We start from the raw sequence: 19,334 nt of genomic DNA, 5'->3' as shown, positions 1-19,334 counted from the left end.
ACTGTAGAGTGAAGAACTCTCTCCAAGGGCTGACTAGGTGAAAGGCAAAGTCAGGTGCCAGTGGTTCCCAAACTACTGAATTTAAAAACTGACTCAGGAGCGGGGAGTAGCGGGGAGAAATGGCCCAAACAATGTATGCACATATTAATAAATGGATAAAAAAATAGTACAAGGGGAAAAAAAAAAAAGAACTGACTCACCTGAGCAGCATTAAAAAGTCCCAATGATCAGAATGTCTGGGATGGAAGCCAGGATCAGTATTTGTTAAGATGACCAGGTGGTTTCAACATGCAGAAAAGCTTGGCAAAGCACTAGCACACACAGTGGCTAATGTAGAACAGGAGTGTGATAGCAGGAATTCTGAGAAGCAGGCTAATATGTAGCTCTTCAACTTTAGCATGCATCAGAATCAGCAAGAAGTCATTAAACTACTTTGTGTTGAGCCCCACCCCCACAGTTTCTGATTGAACAGGTCTGGAATTGAAGCCTGAGAATTTGCATTTTTAAGATCTAAGTGGTGTTGCTGCTACTGGCCCACACTCTGGGATCACATTCTGAGAACTGCCAGACTTGGGAGAATAAGGTGGGAAAGGAGGAAGGTAAAGACTGGTAGTGGGGTCTTTATAAGGCTAAAAGAATTACTTGATAGAACAAACTGATACAGAAACACTGCAAGTTTTAAAATGTAATTTCGCTTCAATTATAAAAGCAATATACACAGGCTAGGGATGTAGCTCAGTGGTAAAGTACTTGCCTGGCATGAACAGGCCCTGGGTTTTGATCTCCAACACCAGCAACAAAAATAAGAACTATCACATTAAAATGTACACACATATGTTACAGGACTATCAAAGTCTAAAAGAAAATAAGAACCATTTATAATCCCACCCGTAAGAAGTCTAAAAGAAAATAAGAACTATTTATAATCCCACCCCTAAAGATAACAAAGTATTAACATTTTAGGGTAATGTCTTTTCACTCTCTTTGTATTTTTAAAACAAGATTGATACCATGATACCATATAGTATATAAATTTGTAACTGAAATTTAGTGAAGATGTTTAACTATAACTAGAATAATCTCAGAAGGTCCTAGAAAATATATATCCAAGATAATGGAATATGAAATGCTAAGAATCTATAGTAGTCTAGCAGTACAATACTATAGTGCTAGAAATAGCAAGCAATTTTATTGACTTATAGTGTGGGCAAAAAAAAAATCAAGAGAGCTGGGCACAGTGGCTCATAACTGTCATCTTAAGCTATTTGAGAGGCAGAGATTGGGAGTGTCTTGGTTCTAGACTAGACTAGGTGAAAAAGTTCAGGAGTCCCCATCACAATTAATAAGAAGCTAGGCATTAGGGTCACGAGCCTGTCATCCCAGCTATATGGGAAGGGTAAATAGGAGGATCACCGTTGAGGCTGTCCTGGGTATAAATGTAAGACTCTACTCAAAAAATAACTGGGCTGTGGGTGTGTGGCTTGAGTGGTAAGCACCTACGTAGCAAGCAAGCACAAAGCCAATTCAATTCAAACCCCAGTACCACCAAAAAAAAAAAAAAAGAAACATTAAGAGAGCATAATGAAATATGGATATGAGTACAACAAAAAGGCAAAGGTGACACTCTAAAACAGTAACTCTCAATCTTTCATCACTATCAGAATTATTTTGAGAACTTGCTAAGCATATAGGGTGGTGACTGGGAAAGGGAAAGTCCCCAGATATTTATAAAAGCTTGAAAAATACTTCTAAAGCTTTAAGCTAGTAAAACAGGGAGCATTACTAAAACAGAAAGAGTAAGAAGGGAGTGAGGAGAGTAAGAATAAAATCAGTTTCAATAATTTTCATGGGGTAGAGGACATGCTGAAAAAGTATTTTCATAAGGACCCACAAGTTCAAAGAGAAAATGAGGGTAAAGAATCATCAAGCATTATACTTAATGGAGAAAAACTAAAACCATTCCCTCTAAAATCAGGAACCAGACAAGGATACCCACTATCTCCACTCCTATTTAACATAGTACTGGAATTCCTAGCCAGAGCAATTAGGCAAGAAGAAGGAATAAAAGGAATACAAATAGGTAAAGAAACTGTCAAAATATCCCTATTTGCAGACGACATGATCCTATACCTTAAAGACCCAAAAAACTCTACTCAGAAGCTTCTAGACATCATCAATAGCCATAGCAAGGTAGCAGGACATAAAATCAACATAGAAAAATCATTAGCATTTCTATACACTAACAATGAGCAAACTGAAAAAGAATGTATGAAAACAATTCCATTTACAATAGCCTCAAAAAAAATCAAATACCTAGGTGTAAACCTAACAAAAGATGTGAAAGACCTCTACAAGGAAAACTATACACTTCTGAAGAAAGAGATTGAGGAAGACTATAGAAAGTAGAGAGATCTCCCATGCTCATGGATTGGTAGAATCAACATAGTAAAAATGTCGATACTCCCAAAAGTAATCTACATGTTTAACGCAATTCCCATCAAAATTCCAATGACTTTCATTAAAGAGATTGAAAAATCTGTTAAATTTATATGGAAACACAAGAGGCCACAAATAGCCAAGGCAATACTCAGTCAAAAGAACAGTGCAGGAGGTATCACAATACCTGACTTCAAACTATATTACAAAGCAATAATAATAAAAACACCATGGTACTGGCACAAAAACAGACATGAAGACCAGTGGAACAGAATAGAGGACCCAGATATGAAGCCACAAAACTATAACCAACTTGTCTTTGACAAAGGAGCCAAAAATATATGATGGAGAAATAGCAGCCTCTTCAACAAAAACTGCTGGGAAAACTGGTTAGCAGTCTGCAAAAAACTGAAACTAGATCCATGTATATCACCCTATACCAAGAGTAACTCAAAATGGATCAAGGATCTTAATATCAGACCACAAACTCTAAAGTTGATACAGGAAAGAGTAGGAAATACTCTGGAGTTAGTAGGTATAGGTAAGAACTTTCTCAACGAAACCCCAGCAGCACAGCAACTAAGAGATAGCATAGATAAATGGGACCTCATAAAGCTAAAAAGCTTCTGCTCATCAAAAGAAATGGTCTCTAAACTGAAGAGAACACCCACAGAGTGGAAGAAAATATTTGCGAGCTACACATCAGACAAAGGACTGATAACCAGAATATATAGGGAACTTAAAAAACTAAATTCTCCCAAAACTAATGAACCAATAAAGAGATGGGCAAGTGAACTAAACAGAACTTTCTCAAAAGACGAAATTCAAATGGCCAAAAAACACATGAAAAACTGCTCACCATCTCTAGCAATAAAGGAAATGCAAATTAAAACCACACTAAGATTCCACCTCACTCCTGTCAGAATAGCCATCATCAGCAACACCACCAACAACAGGTGTTGGCAAGGATGTGGGGAAAAAGGAACCTTCTTACACTGTTGGTGGGAATGTAAACTAGTACAACCACTCTGGAAAAAAGTTTGGAGGCTAGACATTGATCTACCATTTGATCCAGCAATACCACTCTTGGGGATATACCCAAAAGACTGTGACACAGGTTACTCCAGAGGCACTGCACACCCATATTTATTGCGGCACTATTCACAATAGCCAAGTTATGGAAACAGCCAAGATGCCCCACCACTGACGAATGGATTAAGAAAATGTGGTATCTATACACAATGGAATTTTATGCAGCCATGAAGAAGAACGAAATATTATCTTAGCTGGTAAATGGATGGAATTGGAGAACATCATTTTGAGTGAGGTTAGCCTGGCCCAAAAGACCAAAAATCGTATGTTCTCCCTCATATGTGGACATTAGATCAAGGGCAAACACAACAAGGGGATTGGACTTTGAGCACATGATAAAAGCGAGAGCACGCAAGGGAGGTGTGAGGATAGGTAAGCACCTAAAAAACTAGCTAACATTTGTTGCCCTTAACGCAGAGAAACTAAAGCAGATACCTTAAAAGTAACTGAGGCCAATAGGAAAAGGGGACCAGGAACTAAAGAAAAGGTTAGATCAAAAAGAATTAACCTAGAAGGTAACTCACACGCACAGGAAATCAATGTGAGTCAATGCCCTGTATAGCTATACTTTCTTCAACCAGCAAAAACCCTTGTTCCTTCCTATTATTGCTTATACTCTCTCCAGAACAAAATTAGAAATAAGGGCAAAATAGTTTCTGCTGGGTATTGAGGGGGTAGGGGGGAGTGAGGGGGTGGAGTGGGTGGTAAGGGAGGGGGTGGGGGCAGGGGGGAGAAATGACCCAAGCCTTTTATGCACATATGAATAATAAAATTAAAAAAAAAAAAAAAAGAATCATCAATATAAGTGCTGGTGGAGTGACTCAAGTGGTAGAATACCTGCCTAGCAAGCATGTGGCCCTGAGTTCAAACGCTGTGCCACCAAAAAAACCCAAAATCATCAATTATACAAATAGCATACTACAATTCACATGTAAAGATATATAAGTGAATGCAGAACAAATGAGTTGAGGATTAGATATGAGGGGAATATTTCAAGAATAAAAAAAGAGAATTAACAATTATTGGTAAAAAGAGCAAATGGTAATTGATAAAAAGATGATGGAAGTCAAAGTGAACAGTAATTTGAAATGAAATGGACACTTTGAACCCAAAGCAAAATTTGGTCTGTGGGTAAGAAATATGATTGCCTGGCTTAGAAAATAAACCTTGGATGCTGTTAGGAGCCAAGTAATCTGGTTTGAGTTCTCCCACTCACTTGTGTGAGCAGCAATATCCCAAAAAGCTCAATAAAAGAAGATATTGTAAGATGTGTGGAGTTAAATCTATACTCTAGGCCCTAGATTTAAGAACTTTTAATGACAAAGGCAGAGTACCCACAGCAGAGAAATGCCTGCAATTTAATTCTGACCAGTCCATTTCTAGAAGTTTGCTAATTTCAAATTCCATATAGATCATGTGTAGATTTACTTACTAATGTAGATGAAGCAATGTGCTTACCTGAACTAGTTTAAACAGTTCATCTTGGAGCATCTGTCTAACAGAATCTGAAGAATCTGGTAATTGAGCCCTCTGTTCGAGGCTCTGGGTCTTCTGAGGCGCTGAAACAGGTGTCTGTGAAGCAACATCAACTCCATCTGATATCAGTGGCTGAACTGAGGAAGATTTATCTCTAAACGCAGAAATCTGTGCACTATGTGGAGGCATGTAAATAAAAAACACACGATCAACAAAAACAACTGGGGGGCAGGGGGGAGAAATGACCCAAGACTTGTATGCACATATGAATAATAAAATTAAAAAAAACAACAACAACAACAAAAAAAAACAATTGGATGTCTGTGTCTGAATATTTAATCTCACTTTTTTCTCAGATTTAAAATTATTCTGGCCAAGCACCAGTGATTCAAACCTGTAATCACAGCCACTTGGGAGGCTGAGATCAGGAGGATCATGGTTCAAAGCCAGCCAAAGCAAATAGTGCACAAGATACCATCTCCAAAATACCCCATGCAAAATTGACTGGAGGTGTGGCTCAAGTAGTAGAGCATCTGCTTTCCAAGCACAAAGCCCTAAGTTCAAATCCCAGTCCCACCAAAAAAAATTACTTTTGTACTTCTTAGGACCTCTTCTGTACCCACCCATCATTTTTCACCATGAGTATCTGTATGGGGGAGGGCATGCACATTCAATCAGTGATGGCACCTCCCTTTGGTGTTACAACCCAGCCCTGGTCCCTGCAGGCATCTGAGTTTGAGAACTGTACAATCATTCTAACTAACTATACACACCAAGGAATAAGTTTTCTGAGAAAAATTAATGATCTAGAATAGAGTTAAGAAAACTGAGGAAAGAAAGGGTTAAGATGTTGAACTCTAGGATCAGTAGCGCAAATGACTGCTGGTCACTATTAAACATGAAACAACATTATTGTGAACACAGCATTTCCAAACAAATTAGGGTTTCCATTCATGAGAAACCTAACAAAAATGCTTTTGTTTTTTAAACAAAATGTTTATTGGGGAATGCTTCCTTAAACATAGCCAGTAGTCAATGTTTTCTAGGCAAATAAATTTCATAAACTAAATAAGGGAGCAGACAATTATCATATTCAAATAAATTAGTCACTGTTTCCAAAAGGAAAAGAACATACTAAATTGTACTTAGATTTGTTTGAGTTTACATTCATTCCTTTTCAGCAATATTCACCCTTTATCGAGCATCCAGTATGCTCAATAACAAAATTGTATTTGGCAAATCCATGAAAAACAGACATTACAACTGATTAACTGTTTTACAACTTTTTTGGGCTTTGCTTTCAATGGCTGGCAAGGAGATCAATTCCAATTATGTGAATTTCTTCTAAAGATAAGTTGTGCTGAGTTTTTCAGCAAAATTTCTAAACACTACCCATTCTGTTTGACCTCTGTAAAACAAGTTGAAAAGACAAGATAAATCTGAAGAGAATTTAAAACATTTCAAATGCTATTAGGAACCAGAAGCTGAAAATGAGCAACAATTACACATATACATCCACTTTTTTTTCTGAAAACATTATTCTAACATAGTTCCTGTATGTCTTGAAGACACAACTGATAGATGAAAAATCTTTGGATAACTGGTATAAGAAATATATGCCTATGTTGCTCTTTTGATTTCACGTTGCTTTTGTTTATTCTTAATTTTTAGTTTAAACATTTAGCAATTATTTCAAATTGGTTCCATAGACATCAATTCATTCTCTTGTTTGTAAAACATGATTATTTCAAAGTGGTACAGTAGACAAAAACTCTTACCTAGAAGTTTCTGAACTTGTATCTACACAAGACGGATGAGGAATGTTATGTTCAGGAATTGAAAAGGCTTCAATCATACTATAAAAAAATTAGGAAGTGATTAGGAAGCAATATATTCTTCACATTCTCTAAAGTATAGGCAAACTAATGTTTAGCCATCTAAGAGTCTAAACATCTCTCTGTAATGCTTAGCTCATAATCAAAGTGTGTTTACATTTGTCTCCATAGCAATTAGTAGTAGATTCAAATAAAAAATCAGACTATGTCAGGATGACTTAAAACATGACTTACACACTGGATTTCTCAGCAACAAAAATAATAGACTCTAAAATCAGAGGACATGAGGTTAGCTGGGACCCAAACAACTCCTACAGAATAGGTGAATGCTTTTCTGAGAATACTAAAGAGCCCTCTGGCTCATCTGAAACTGTAAAGACTAGTTTTCATGAATAGTATATCAATTTTATAAATACTATGACATTTAGAAATATCTGTATTACTTCAAAAGGCACAGGCCATTAAATATATTCTTTTGTGGGTCAGAGGATATAGCTCAGTGAAGTGCTTGTCTAGCATGCGCAACCTGTAGCATCAATCTCTAGCATAGCAAAAAAAGAAAAAACTTCTTTGTACTAACTACCCACATTAGAACTAAACAAAATTTGTACATTAGGAAAGAAAATCTCATTATGCTGCCACTTAATTCACGATAATTCTAAAATTTTAAAACCTCTAATATTCTAAAAATTAAGAAATTGTGTTTAATCTGCAACATGAAAATTGCCTTCAGCTCTCCTTGAAGCTGTAAGAAGCCACCAGCAGAGTATGTGTATCTCAGAGCCCTAACGGACAGTAGGCAGTGGCCAAAGCATAACAGTGAAGCAGCTTATATATCTACGAACCATAATGGTTCTGTGTTTGATTCAGTCACTATGGAAAGGCAGTTCCCTAATTAGCACATAAATAAACTCCGGTCTATTTATAGTGATTTTTTATTTTGATAAGGCTGATAGGTGATGGGAGAGCGAAAGGCATTTTGGATGGGCACAATGGCTCACACCTGTAATCCCAACTACTTCGGAGGCAGAGATCAGGAGGATTAAACTTCGAGGCCAGCCTGGGCAGAAAGTTAGCAAGACTCCTATCTCAACCAATAAGCTGGGTACATTGGTGCATCTGTGATCCCAGCTACACAGGAGTTTGTAGGAAGGAGGACTGAGATCTGAGGCCAGACTCAGGCAAAACTGCAAGATCCTATTTGAAAAATTACTAAAGTGAAAAAGGGTTAGGGGAGTGGCTCAAGTGATAAAGTGCCAGCCTAGCAAGTCAAAGGCCATGATTTCAAACCCCAGTACTACAAATGTTTTTTAAAAAGCATGATAGGTATTATATTTATTTCACCTTGCCACAACTTAAAAGTATAACATTTACCAAAATTATTGTTTACTATTGCTATAAAGTTACAATTTCATTGGAAACACAATACCACGATAAAATAAGAATTGTAAATTTTAAGGGACAAAAGCTGGAGCTTCACTGAGATCAAAAAGCCAGTACTAATCACTGCATACTCTCCTCTCCTTACCCTTTTTGCTCAACTGATTTACTCTCCATCTTTGTCTCCAATGGTTCTCTCCTGAGACAATGAACCTCTTCCATGGAATGCTGTTAACATTTAAATTAAGAGAAAACAAAATGAAAGCGGGTGAAACAAATAACTATTAGTAGTATGTTAGATATTTTGAGTTTCCCATTAGCAACTAGCCAGAGTAACAACAGTCTCAAAACAAGTGAAAAATTGAGCACAAAGAGGTACTCCCAGTCCTGCTCTCACCAGAGCTGTATACTGTGTGACTTGCCTTTGACCCATTACTCTAAGCTACTGAGCATGTTAAGGTACAAAGACAAGGTGATGTCAATAGACTAACACATTATAAATCACATACACTCATCACTCTGTAAGTATTAACTATCCTGTGAGAGCAAGTACAAAATAAGGAAAAACATCCTTTTTAAAAGAAATGTTATAATAATTAGAAATGTCTATGTTCCACCAAGAAACTCAGTGTAGAGTTTTAAGAAAAGAAATAATACAAAAAAGTATATGTAGGTATAAGAGTGTATACTACATTGAACATCACTTTGTAAATAAAGGACACTTTAAGTAAATTTGTGAAATTTCACATAATGAAATTTTTCAACATGTAATAGAATGTAGTGAAAGAAAAGTGCTACATGGCACGGCTATATTCTATGATCTATAGTGTACTTGTAGAGAGTTATTAACCGCTTTGCCAAGCAGAGTGGTGCATGCTACAATCTGAGCACTCAGAAGGCTGAGGAAGGAGCATGGTGAAATTGAGGCTAGCCTGGGCTACATAGCAAGATCATCTAAATAGACAAACAAACAAACAAAGGTGGCAGGCTGAATCTGACAAAAAGGACAGAGGGAAAGAGAGATAACAGCCTTATTTCTATGTATTTTATAACAATGGGTAAACATATAGGTATAACAAATACTAGGCAAAAGTTGAATAATTCTCTCCACCATTTATTGACTTACTTCTTCTAAGTGCTGTGGTGAAGCTGGCATGCAAGTAGCAATATTGGGACTTTTGAGACTTTCAACAGGTTCTTCTGGAGGAAAATAAAAAAGAATGAGAAAACTAATCATTTGAAAATTAATCTTTTGTTTTTTTTTTTTAAAGGCATAGGGAACATTATAGGAAAGAAACATAATAACAAAGTTTCTATCCTCACAATTTTTTTTTCAGTACTGGAGTTTGAACTCAGGGTCTCTCACTTGCTAGGCAAGTGCTCAAACACTTGAGCCATGTCTTCAGAACTACAAAAAAAAAAAATTTCAATCCAGAAGCTATTCCCTGTTCATCAGGTAAAATCCCAGAGAGGCCTTGAGAATTCTCGTATCAATATGTGCAACTCCATGTAAAGCCTGAAAGTTCCTACTTTAAGAACGACTGCCAGGGAGAGGCTCACAAAGTTGGTTCACAGGAATGAAGAGGCCTATGACAACTACACAGGGAGGGCAAGAGGCCAGTAATTGTGAAACTACCAATACAAAAAATGCCTTTTATCTTCTTTGTTTTATTAAAAACTAACATTACAAGTTAATATATTCGTTATTTTATAAATTTAACATTCTCTTGTAATTTTTGGTTTTAGGGTATTGTAAATGTATTAAATTTAAAACTAAGTAAGTTATTTCAGAAAGTATCATTTATCAGTATCAAATTAATAAAACCAAAGAAAAAGATGATTTTACATGAACTGACCTTCACAGTCTGATATATGCATATCGATATCCATATCCATATCCATATCCATATCCTGTGTAAATGTGTCTACTTCAAAAGGATTTTCATGGACAGCTGTATATTCTTTTTTGGTATTATGCGTCATGGAAATAATCTCACCATTGATTTTTTTAATTTCAGGATTTTCTGCTTCAGTTTGCATTCTACTACAAAAATGCAGCAAAATTAAAACTCATTCTTACAAAAAAAACCCTCATTCTTACAAAGAGCTTGCTTTCATTTAATTCATTTTGTTAAACAGAGGACAAACTTCACTTTCATTTTTTATATCTTTTTACATTTCTCTGTAAAAACTTATTAATAAATTACTGGCAACCTAGTTTTCATTTACTCAACACATTAGAATAGTTCCAACCTGATATTACCATCCTGACAAAGGAATCTTCATGTATTAAGGGTTTTTGCCTTGGTATTTGCCATAGTTTGGATGCTGAATGCCCCTTACAGGTCTATGTTAAAGGACTGGCCTACAGGACAGCCCTACTGGCTGGTGGTGCAACCTTCAAGAGGTAGGGCCTTGAGGAAGGTCCTTGGGTCCCTGGAAATGTGCCCTTGAAGGGACTATGAAACCCTGTTCCCTTTCTCTTTCTCTTCCTTGTCAGGAAGTGAGTGGTTTTGCCTTAATACACACTCCCACTATGATGGGCTACACCACAGGCCCAAAAGCAGTAAGGCCAACTAATCATGGACTGGAATCTCCAAAAACGATAGGCCAAAATAAACCTTTTGTCTTTATAAGATGGTTATTCCAGATATTTTGTTATAGTGGTACAAAGCTAACTAACACAGTATTCAACGATACATTACTAGCCAGGTGACAGTGGTTCACACCTGTAATCCTAGCTACTCGAGAGGCAGAGATCAGGAGGATCACGGTTCAAAGCTAGCCCGGAAAAATAGTTTGCAAAACTCTATCTCGGGGGAAAAAAAACCCATCACAAAAAAGGCTGGTTGAGTGGCTCAAGGCATATTCCCTGAGTTCAAACTCCAGTACCACAAAAAAAAAAAAGAAAGAAAAAAAGATACTTTATTCCTACTATTGCCTCCTAAGTAAAACTAGATAGAAGGATTAACTCAACTTCCTCTGATGTGGGAAATAAATTAATATGATAAAGAGATCTCTTGGAATCAGTCAGCTCCTCTCTCAAAATATAAGCTAGGCCAACAGGAAAGAAACATCACTTGCAATGAATTATTAAAGCACTTTAGAAATCTCACTTCCTGTTCCTCTAGATCAAAGAAATGCTCATTCCTTTAACTCTCAAGATTTCAAGTCTTTCCTTTAAGCCCAAACACTAACAAATCAGTTAACTTCCATAGAAAAGGAGGACGTAAGCAGCAACTTACTTCAAGACACTTTGACACAATTCACTGTCATCATTTCTTCCCTCAGGTCCACCTTGAGCTACTATTGCAACTGAACAGCCATCATCAGTGTTGCTCTCCCTCTTGATGTTGGGTGCCATCCGAAATGCAGTGCAATGGTTCTCTAGCACCTAAAGCAAATCATTTATAGCATTTTATATTCATTATTGAACCCCTTGTCTTTTACCACTTTTTGTGGCAGTACTGGGAGGTGAACTCAGGGCTTTGTACTTGCTAGACAGGCACAGTACAGCTCGAGCTACACTTCCAGCTCTTTTTTCTCAGGTTATTTTGGAGATATAGTCTCATGAACTATTTGCCCAGGCTGACCTGGACAATGATCCTCTTATTTCTTGCTTTCTGTATTACTGGGATGACAAACGCATGCCACCATACCCAGCTTTTCTCCATTAAAATAGGACTAATTTTTTTTTTGTGGGGGGTGGTGCCTGGGCTAGCCTAGAACCACAATCCTCCCAATCTCAGACTGCCACATAGCTTGGCATGACCAGTATGCATTACAATACCCAACCACTAGTTGAGACTGGGTCTTGAAAAGTTTTTGCCTGAACTGCCTCAAACAGTGACCCTCCCAATCTCAGCCTCCCAAGTAGCTAGGATCACCAGCATGTGCCACTGATGCACAGCTTTTTACCAAAATTTTCTTGATTAATTCTTTATTCATCAATATTTACTTCACTACTACAACTCAGTATTTGTTGATGATGCAATGGTTAGGTCTTTATTCCACTTGGAAAAAAGGAAGCCTGACATCCTAAAGAAATCATCTTTCCACATTTGTTAAGTATACTGTCATTGTTTTCAGGCCACAAAACAACGGTAATAAAAATGGGATGCTCTCATTTCATTCTCTTTCCTATTATAAAGACATTTAGTAGTTATTTCAAAATGAAACAATGGACAAAAATACATGTAACTAAAAATATAAGGGACGTATCCCGTTTATCTCACTTAGAAATTTATATATTACCTAGAAGTACAAGTTGTGAGCATGACAAATATAAACTGTATAACTTAGGATAAAAGAACTGGTATAAAAAAAACGAAAACTCACAAAACAAAAAATAAAACAACTCTCACACACATACTCTTGCACCTGTTAACCTAGAATACCCAGCTTTAGAATGAGGCCTTCATCCTAACCTTGATTAAGAGAAAAGAAAGTCTAGTTAACACCGCTCCTCTACTGACACACATTTGTCCTTCTAGGTTAGCTCTCTTAACCTAGAAAGTATAAATAAAAAGATCCCCTAATGCAGTTGATGAGATATCAGTAATAAAAAACTGGATAACTACCTAGTCCTTCCTCTCAACAAAAACCTGAAACTTAAAATTTTTAGATATAATATAGCTGGACATGGTGGTATACATCTCTAATCCCAGCTACCAGGAGAGAAGAGGTAGAGGCAGGAGGATCATGAATTTCAGACCAGCCCAAACAAAGCTCACAACACTCCATCTCAAAAACAAAATACAAACAAAAAGGCCTGGGCGGAGGGGGCATAGCTTAAGTGGTAGAGCACTTGCCTAGAAAGCACAGGGCCCTGGGTTTATACCCCAGTACTGCCAAAAAAGTTTTTAAAGAGAGAGAGAGACAGAGAAATAATATAAATGCAGTAGCATTCATTATGTAACTTGGAATCATCTTCCCTTTTTCTTCTTCATAAACCCTAAGAGAATGTCAAAGCCTTCACAGCCTCTCTGAAAGCACTTTCACTTTAATTTTCTTTTTTAACATATGGTCTCACTGTTTAACCCAAGCTTGCATGGAACTTGATATACAGCCAAGGCCCTGAACTCAAGATCCTCCTGCCTCAGCCTCCAGAGTGCTGGGTTTACAGGCCTGTACCACCACACAGACAGCTTAGCCTGATTAAAAAGATCCTCGAATTTTTAGCAGTTAAAGAAACCCTAGAAGAGAAAACACACACACACCTTAGGTGGTAACACAGTATAAGCAACACTGACATTAACTTTCCATTACTTTAAGAGATGATGAACATAAACACAGTTTTAATTGAAAATGATACTTCCTCGTTTCTAAGAAGTGATATAATTACCTTAATAACGGCATTATTTGCCTTATATGTAGCAAAATAGGGCTGGTCCAGGAGCCATAAGGAAGTAAGAATGGCAGCTGTTGAGGTCTTTACGCGAATCACTGGTCTGTACTCACAGGACAACTGAGTGATAGAATCACAGAGGAGTCTTCGATCAGACCACCTGATCATCCACTCCAGCAGTCTACCTATGCTGCCAAATGTACTTTCAAGGGCCAGAGGAAGATCTTCCTGAGGGTTAGTATTATTGCACTGAACTGCTTTGAAACTGCACCTTCTAGTTTTAATGGACTTGGGAGCCCAAAAACTGTGGTTTGACAATCTCTGGATTAGAGGTTTCTCCTGGATTAGAGGCTTCTCTCGACTATCATCTTGAATTCTGTAAATTGACTTTTGTTTTAAACCAAACAATCCACTCTTTCCTTCATTTTTATTGACTTCATTCAATGGGTTCTCTGAAAAAGGTCTGGTCCCTTGATGAACAAGTTCTGAAACTGAAAGTGCCTGGTTTTCAAAAGTTAAGGGATGCCCACTGTTTAAAGAGGATGATTTTTCAGATTCGTGTGACTCAGGAGCAACAACAAAGCAAGAGCCAGCTCTAAACACATTCTGGGTTTTGGATTTGTCCTGACGTCGTTTCAATGTTGTATGTACATCAAAAAGTAACGAATTAAGTTCATGTTCTCTAAGCTGTCCAGAAAAGCTGGTAAGAAATGGAATGGCAGGATTCTTGGAAGTACTCAGGTCTCTTTCGAGAACATAACTCAAGAAGAGATCAAGGAACTTAATATATTCATCATCATCTCGCTCAAATTCCCAAACACCTACTATAGGAAGTGTGTTTTGTGGTAACTTTTTGTGATCTTTTTTCCTGGTGGCATTTTCTTTCTGCTTATGTATTTTCTTCTTATCACTAGGCTTATCAGCCAATGTTAATTCCATGTGATTTGGGGCATTTCTATGGCAAAAAAGAAATTGAAAAGAAAAACAAAATTAATAACCATTTAATTACTGAAATTGATCTTAGAATTGGCATTAAAAATTCTCTCTACTGAATAAATCATGCATCTTTTTTGTGCCTCAATTACCTATCTTTTAAATGAGGGGTAGTAGATTTAAATGATCTCTAAGAAAAGGAACATAATATGAGGTAAAAATATGACATATTGGTAGAGCAACTGCCTAGCAAGTATGAAGCCCTGAGTTCAAACCCTAACACCACTAAAAAAAAAAAAAAAAAAAAAAGACATACTAAAGTCAAAGGGAAAGTTTGTGTTAAAAAATTAAAATATGTTCACAGAAATTTCACTATTAAAAAAGAACATAAATGCCTGTTCTGGGGAATAAAAAAATAGGCCTCACACTGGAATTTAGAAATACAAAGTCAAAAAAAAAAATAAGCTACCAATATACTAGTATCTTAATTTAGGGTGCTGTATTTCTCTCTTGTAGCTGTCTATTCCGTTCAGTTCTTCTTACCCTATGTGCAACAAGTGGGACTATCCTTTTTTGTTTCACCATGGGAACCTTTTCAAAGCACTTTTCAGCTGCTATGAAACCTGCTGGGCAAGCACCATAGCTCCCAGCCACAATTGCTTTCAAAAGTTTCTTTTTGACAGAGTCTCAGACCCTTCAGTAAGAGAAAAGGCGACGCCCCAGCTGAGATAAGCACATCTCTTCTTCCTGAGCATGCCCGACAAGCAGCCTGTAGGATAGACCTGAGCTAACATCTGAGCTCAATGTTTGTGAAACAAGCACCCAGCATGGTATGAGAGGGGGGACTTGTGGGAGGGAGGAGGGTGAATGAAGAAGATTAAGGTAAGGGAATATAGTTGATGGATTTCATATACTTCCACAAAATAGAAAAAAGAAACCTCTTGTAATTGCTTTAAGTGGAGCGGGAGGTGTTTGGGGGAGTGGAGGTGATCTAACCAATGTACAATGTAAGCTTATTCAGAATTGTCACAATGAATTCCCTGTACAATGAATATATCCTAACAAAAATAAATAAAATAAAATGCTATTAGATACAGTTCAAACAGATGTTTGGAGTACATACAATAAAGTCAAGAGAAGGATAAACTCCATTGCAGTTACTGGAAATATAACCAAAAAAAGAAAACCATCTCAAATCACAGAAACTTATATTTACACAAAATGCAAGACCCTACCTATTTCAACTAACAAGCTGGGCATGATGGTTCACACCTCCCAGCTATACAAGAGGCATAGGTAGAAAGAACATGGTCCAAGGCCAGTCTGGCCAAAAAACAAGAGAACTTATCTGAAAAATAACCTAAAGCAAAAAGGTTTGGAGGTATAATTTGTGTAACAAAGTGCTTGCCTAGTACAGTACCACATACATACAAAAAAAATTTTCAAATGTACGTCTCACATGTAATATCCATGTGAATAGGGAGTTTTCATGGGGTTAATACTACAATCATGGAGGGTTGTTAGAACTAGAAATGTGCTGAAAACAGTGAACACTTTCTTCCAAAGGAAGTGAATGCTTGTTATTAGGAGATTTTAACTGTACCTTTGACAGAGCTGTATCCTAGTTTTTTCTTCAAGCAACAAATCTTCAGAGAACATATCTGCGGTATCGGCATCACTGTGCACCATGGAACTGCCCAACTCAGTGAGGGTACTTCTACTCAAACTAGTCCCCAAGGAAAACTTGTCAAAACCTAGGACCTCATCTGGTTTTTCTTCTTCAACAGGCTCCCATATATTCATCTCAAAAGAACCTATATTTCTCTGCACACGTTTTAGGGCTTTCACCCTTACTTTATGGATAGAATGCATGATAGCAGACATCAATTCCTCAGTCTGGGGACCTGGGAACAAAAGAGCAAAAGGCCTCATTGCTCATTAGTAGTTCAACTGCAGACCTAAGGGGGCCTGATTCCCCTCTTGGGGACATGAGGCTAATCACTAAGGTTTATTTCCATATCCTAACAGGTCATGCTTTCCTCAGTATTCATGGGAAATCTATGGTATTTTAAAACAAAATTGTGAGTCATTAGGGAACAATAAAAAGGACAGTGTACCCAGATTTGGTTTTTTTGTTGTTCTTGTTTGGCAGTACTGGGGTTTAAATTAGGGCCTCAAATGTGCTACCACTTTAGCCACACCACCAGCCTCAGACCTCATTTTTTAAAACAAACGTACACTGGAAAAAGAAAAATTAAAAAGTCATTTAATCATTTCAAAAAGCAGAAACCAAGTACACACCTGTAATCCCAGTTACTAAGGAGGCTGAGGCAGGAGGATCATGAGTTCCAGGCCAGCCTGGGTTATACAGCAAGACTTTGTCTCAAAATAAATAAAAAATAAATAAATAAAATTTTTAAAAAGCTGAGCACTGGTGGCTTATGCCTATAATCCTAGCTACTTGGGAGAATGAGATCAGGAGGATCATGGTTCAAGGCCAGCTTGGGCAAATAGTTAGTGAGACGCCCCCCCTGCCCAGCCCCGCTACAACTCCAAAACACCAGAGCAGCAAAATGGACGGGAGGTAGGGCTGGCAGAGTGGCTCAAGTGGTAGAGCACCTGCCTAGCAAGTGTGAGGCCCTGAGTTTAAACCCCAGTACCACCAAAAACAAAAACTAGAGGGCCAGTTACAAAAAGAATGACTAATATTTTCTGTTACCACACGGTGACAATAAGAGAAAATAAGTATAATTTTAGCCAAAGAAAGGATACATTTCTTATGATAAGCAACAGAAAATAACAGCAAGGGCAGTTTTTAAAGATTCTATAGAAAAACATTTAAAGTGTTAAAAATACATAAACAGGCTGGACATGATGGTGCACACCTATAATCTAAGCTACTCAGGAGGTGCAGATCAGGAAGATTGTGGGTTGAGGCCAGTCTCAGCAAAGAGTTAGTGAGATCCCATCTCAACCAATAAGCTGGGCAAGGTGGCCTTGCCTATCACCTCAGCTATGAAGAAGTATAAGTAGAAGGATCGCGGTCCAGGCAACCAGGACAAAAAGCATAAGACCCTACCTGAAAAATAACCAAAAATTAAAAAGGACTGTTTGCTACAATACAAAAATTTCATAAGGTCACTTTGAACACATAGGATAAAATTTTCAATAAACACTTGCAATATACAAAGCAGTATATGCTCATTTTATTTAATTAGATTTTTTTTTTTTTTTTTGAGATGAGGTCTCACTATGTTGCCCAGGCTGGTCTTGAACTCACGGGCTCAAATGATCCTCCTCTCCCACCTCCCAAGTATCTAAAACTACAGGTGTGCATGCCACCATACCTGACTTATATGCTTATTTTATAAGTCCTAACTTGTTTAATTTTCTTTCAGTACATATTCATAAAGAAGGTAATAATATAAAAATTTTACAAATAAAGAAATGAGCTGAAAGACTGAGCAACTTGCGTCAAATCACAGTTACCAAGTGCCAGAGCTATGAGCCGAAGTCAGCTCATCTGCTCCAAAGTAACAAAATCGGTTCTGCAGGGAGGTGTAAAACCCTCACACTCCTGTCTCCAGGGAAAGGCAGAAATGCAGATACACAAGAGGCAGAAAACAAATGCTTTCAAAAGAAGAGCATCTTCAGCTGTCCATCTGTCTTATATTTGAAAAGTGACAAATACCTTTCACAACACAGTGTCCAAGTCTCTGTTGAAGAGAGTGGTATTTTTCTCTTAAAGGAACCCGTATGTCCTCAGGATTGGGAAATGCTGTCACAAAAATTTCTGCTACCTTCAGAAAAAGAAAAATTTTTAAGTATTATGAGCAATATCATTTCCTTTATATCCTTTCATTCCTTAAACATTTTAACTCAAAATATAAATGCATACTTATTACTAATCTTTTGATGTAGATTCAAATATCTCTTTGAGTATGAACCTGCTGATTGGAGAGCTTTGGCATCAATTTTCTTTTTTTAAGCTTTAAAGTATTTAATTGACAAAAATTGTATATATTCATGATGCACAATGTGGTTATTTGATATACATATGTACTGGGTACTGATTATAACACCAAATTAACATATCCCTCACTGCACACAGTCACCACTGTGTAGGAGCTATGATGAGGACACTTAAAATCTCCTCCCTCATGAAATTTCAAGTAAAAAATACAGTATTAAACTTGAGATCCTCCTGCCTCAGCCTTCCTAGTGCTAGGATTATAGGCATGTGTTACCACACCTGGCTCTTAATTAATTTTATAAATAAAAGTTTGGAAACTTTCTCCAAGAGTTCCCCATTTCCACCAAACTCCCAAGCTTGCAACCACAATTCTATTCTTTGCATCTATGAACTTGATTTGTTTAGGTTCCACACATAAGTGAAATCATACAATATTTATCTTTCTGAACCTAGAAGATACTATACAAAGTGAAACAAGTCAGACACAAAAAGGCATGTTGCCTCTTAATTAAAATAAAAATTATTGAAAATCTGATTGAGATTTAGTTTATTTTCCCCTATAACCTTATTACCTTTCTGATTGGTGGTAGTCCTTCAATAAGACTCAAAATTATATCTTGAATAAGTTCTTCAATATTAAAAAACCGAGAGAAAGGTAACATTCGATAGGCCCATTCCACTGCACTGAGACAGTGCTCAACCATACAAGAATCAAATTCCACTTCAAGGCCCTAAATGGATATTGAAAAGATTCATTTCTTTTTCAGTTTAGATTAACAGACCAGAACAAGCTCAAAAACAAATTTTGCTACAAGCAGTAAAATCTTCTATTAAGCAATAATTTCCCAAGTAATGTCTATCT

The 19,334-nt window shown here is 37.1% G+C and overlaps 1 protein-coding gene across 22 annotated transcripts in view; it reads right to left on the bottom strand.

Annotated features, from left to right (window-relative positions):
- Cplane1 (ciliogenesis and planar polarity effector complex subunit 1) overlaps window positions 1-19,334 on the bottom strand; it is a 118,580-nt gene that overhangs the window by 59,962 nt on the left and 39,284 nt on the right. For 20 of the 22 annotated variants that reach the window (XM_074077599.1, XM_074077597.1, XM_074077586.1 and 17 more), the window contains 10 exons: window positions 19,045-19,203; window positions 18,191-18,299; window positions 16,103-16,403; window positions 13,564-14,521; window positions 11,465-11,613; window positions 10,076-10,263; window positions 9,346-9,419; window positions 8,368-8,447; window positions 6,783-6,860; window positions 4,987-5,179 (listed from right to left, as the gene is read on the bottom strand). In XM_074077599.1, the coding sequence (XP_073933700.1) occupies window positions 4,987-5,179; window positions 6,783-6,860; window positions 8,368-8,447; window positions 9,346-9,419; window positions 10,076-10,263; window positions 11,465-11,613; window positions 13,564-14,521; window positions 16,103-16,403; window positions 18,191-18,299; window positions 19,045-19,203 (2,289 nt within the window). The remainder of the gene's footprint in view (window positions 1-4,986; window positions 5,180-6,782; window positions 6,861-8,367; window positions 8,448-9,345; window positions 9,420-10,075; window positions 10,264-11,464; window positions 11,614-13,563; window positions 14,522-16,102; window positions 16,404-18,190; window positions 18,300-19,044; window positions 19,204-19,334) is intronic. The other 2 variants (XM_074077589.1, XM_074077588.1) reach the window with 2 other exon arrangements.

Source organism: Castor canadensis, chromosome 6 (assembly GCF_047511655.1).
Source record: "Castor canadensis chromosome 6, mCasCan1.hap1v2, whole genome shotgun sequence".
Lineage (NCBI taxonomy): Eukaryota > Metazoa > Chordata > Mammalia > Rodentia > Castoridae > Castor > Castor canadensis.
Note: the sequence above shows the minus strand (reverse complement) of the source record. Positions and strands in the feature narration are given on the sequence as shown.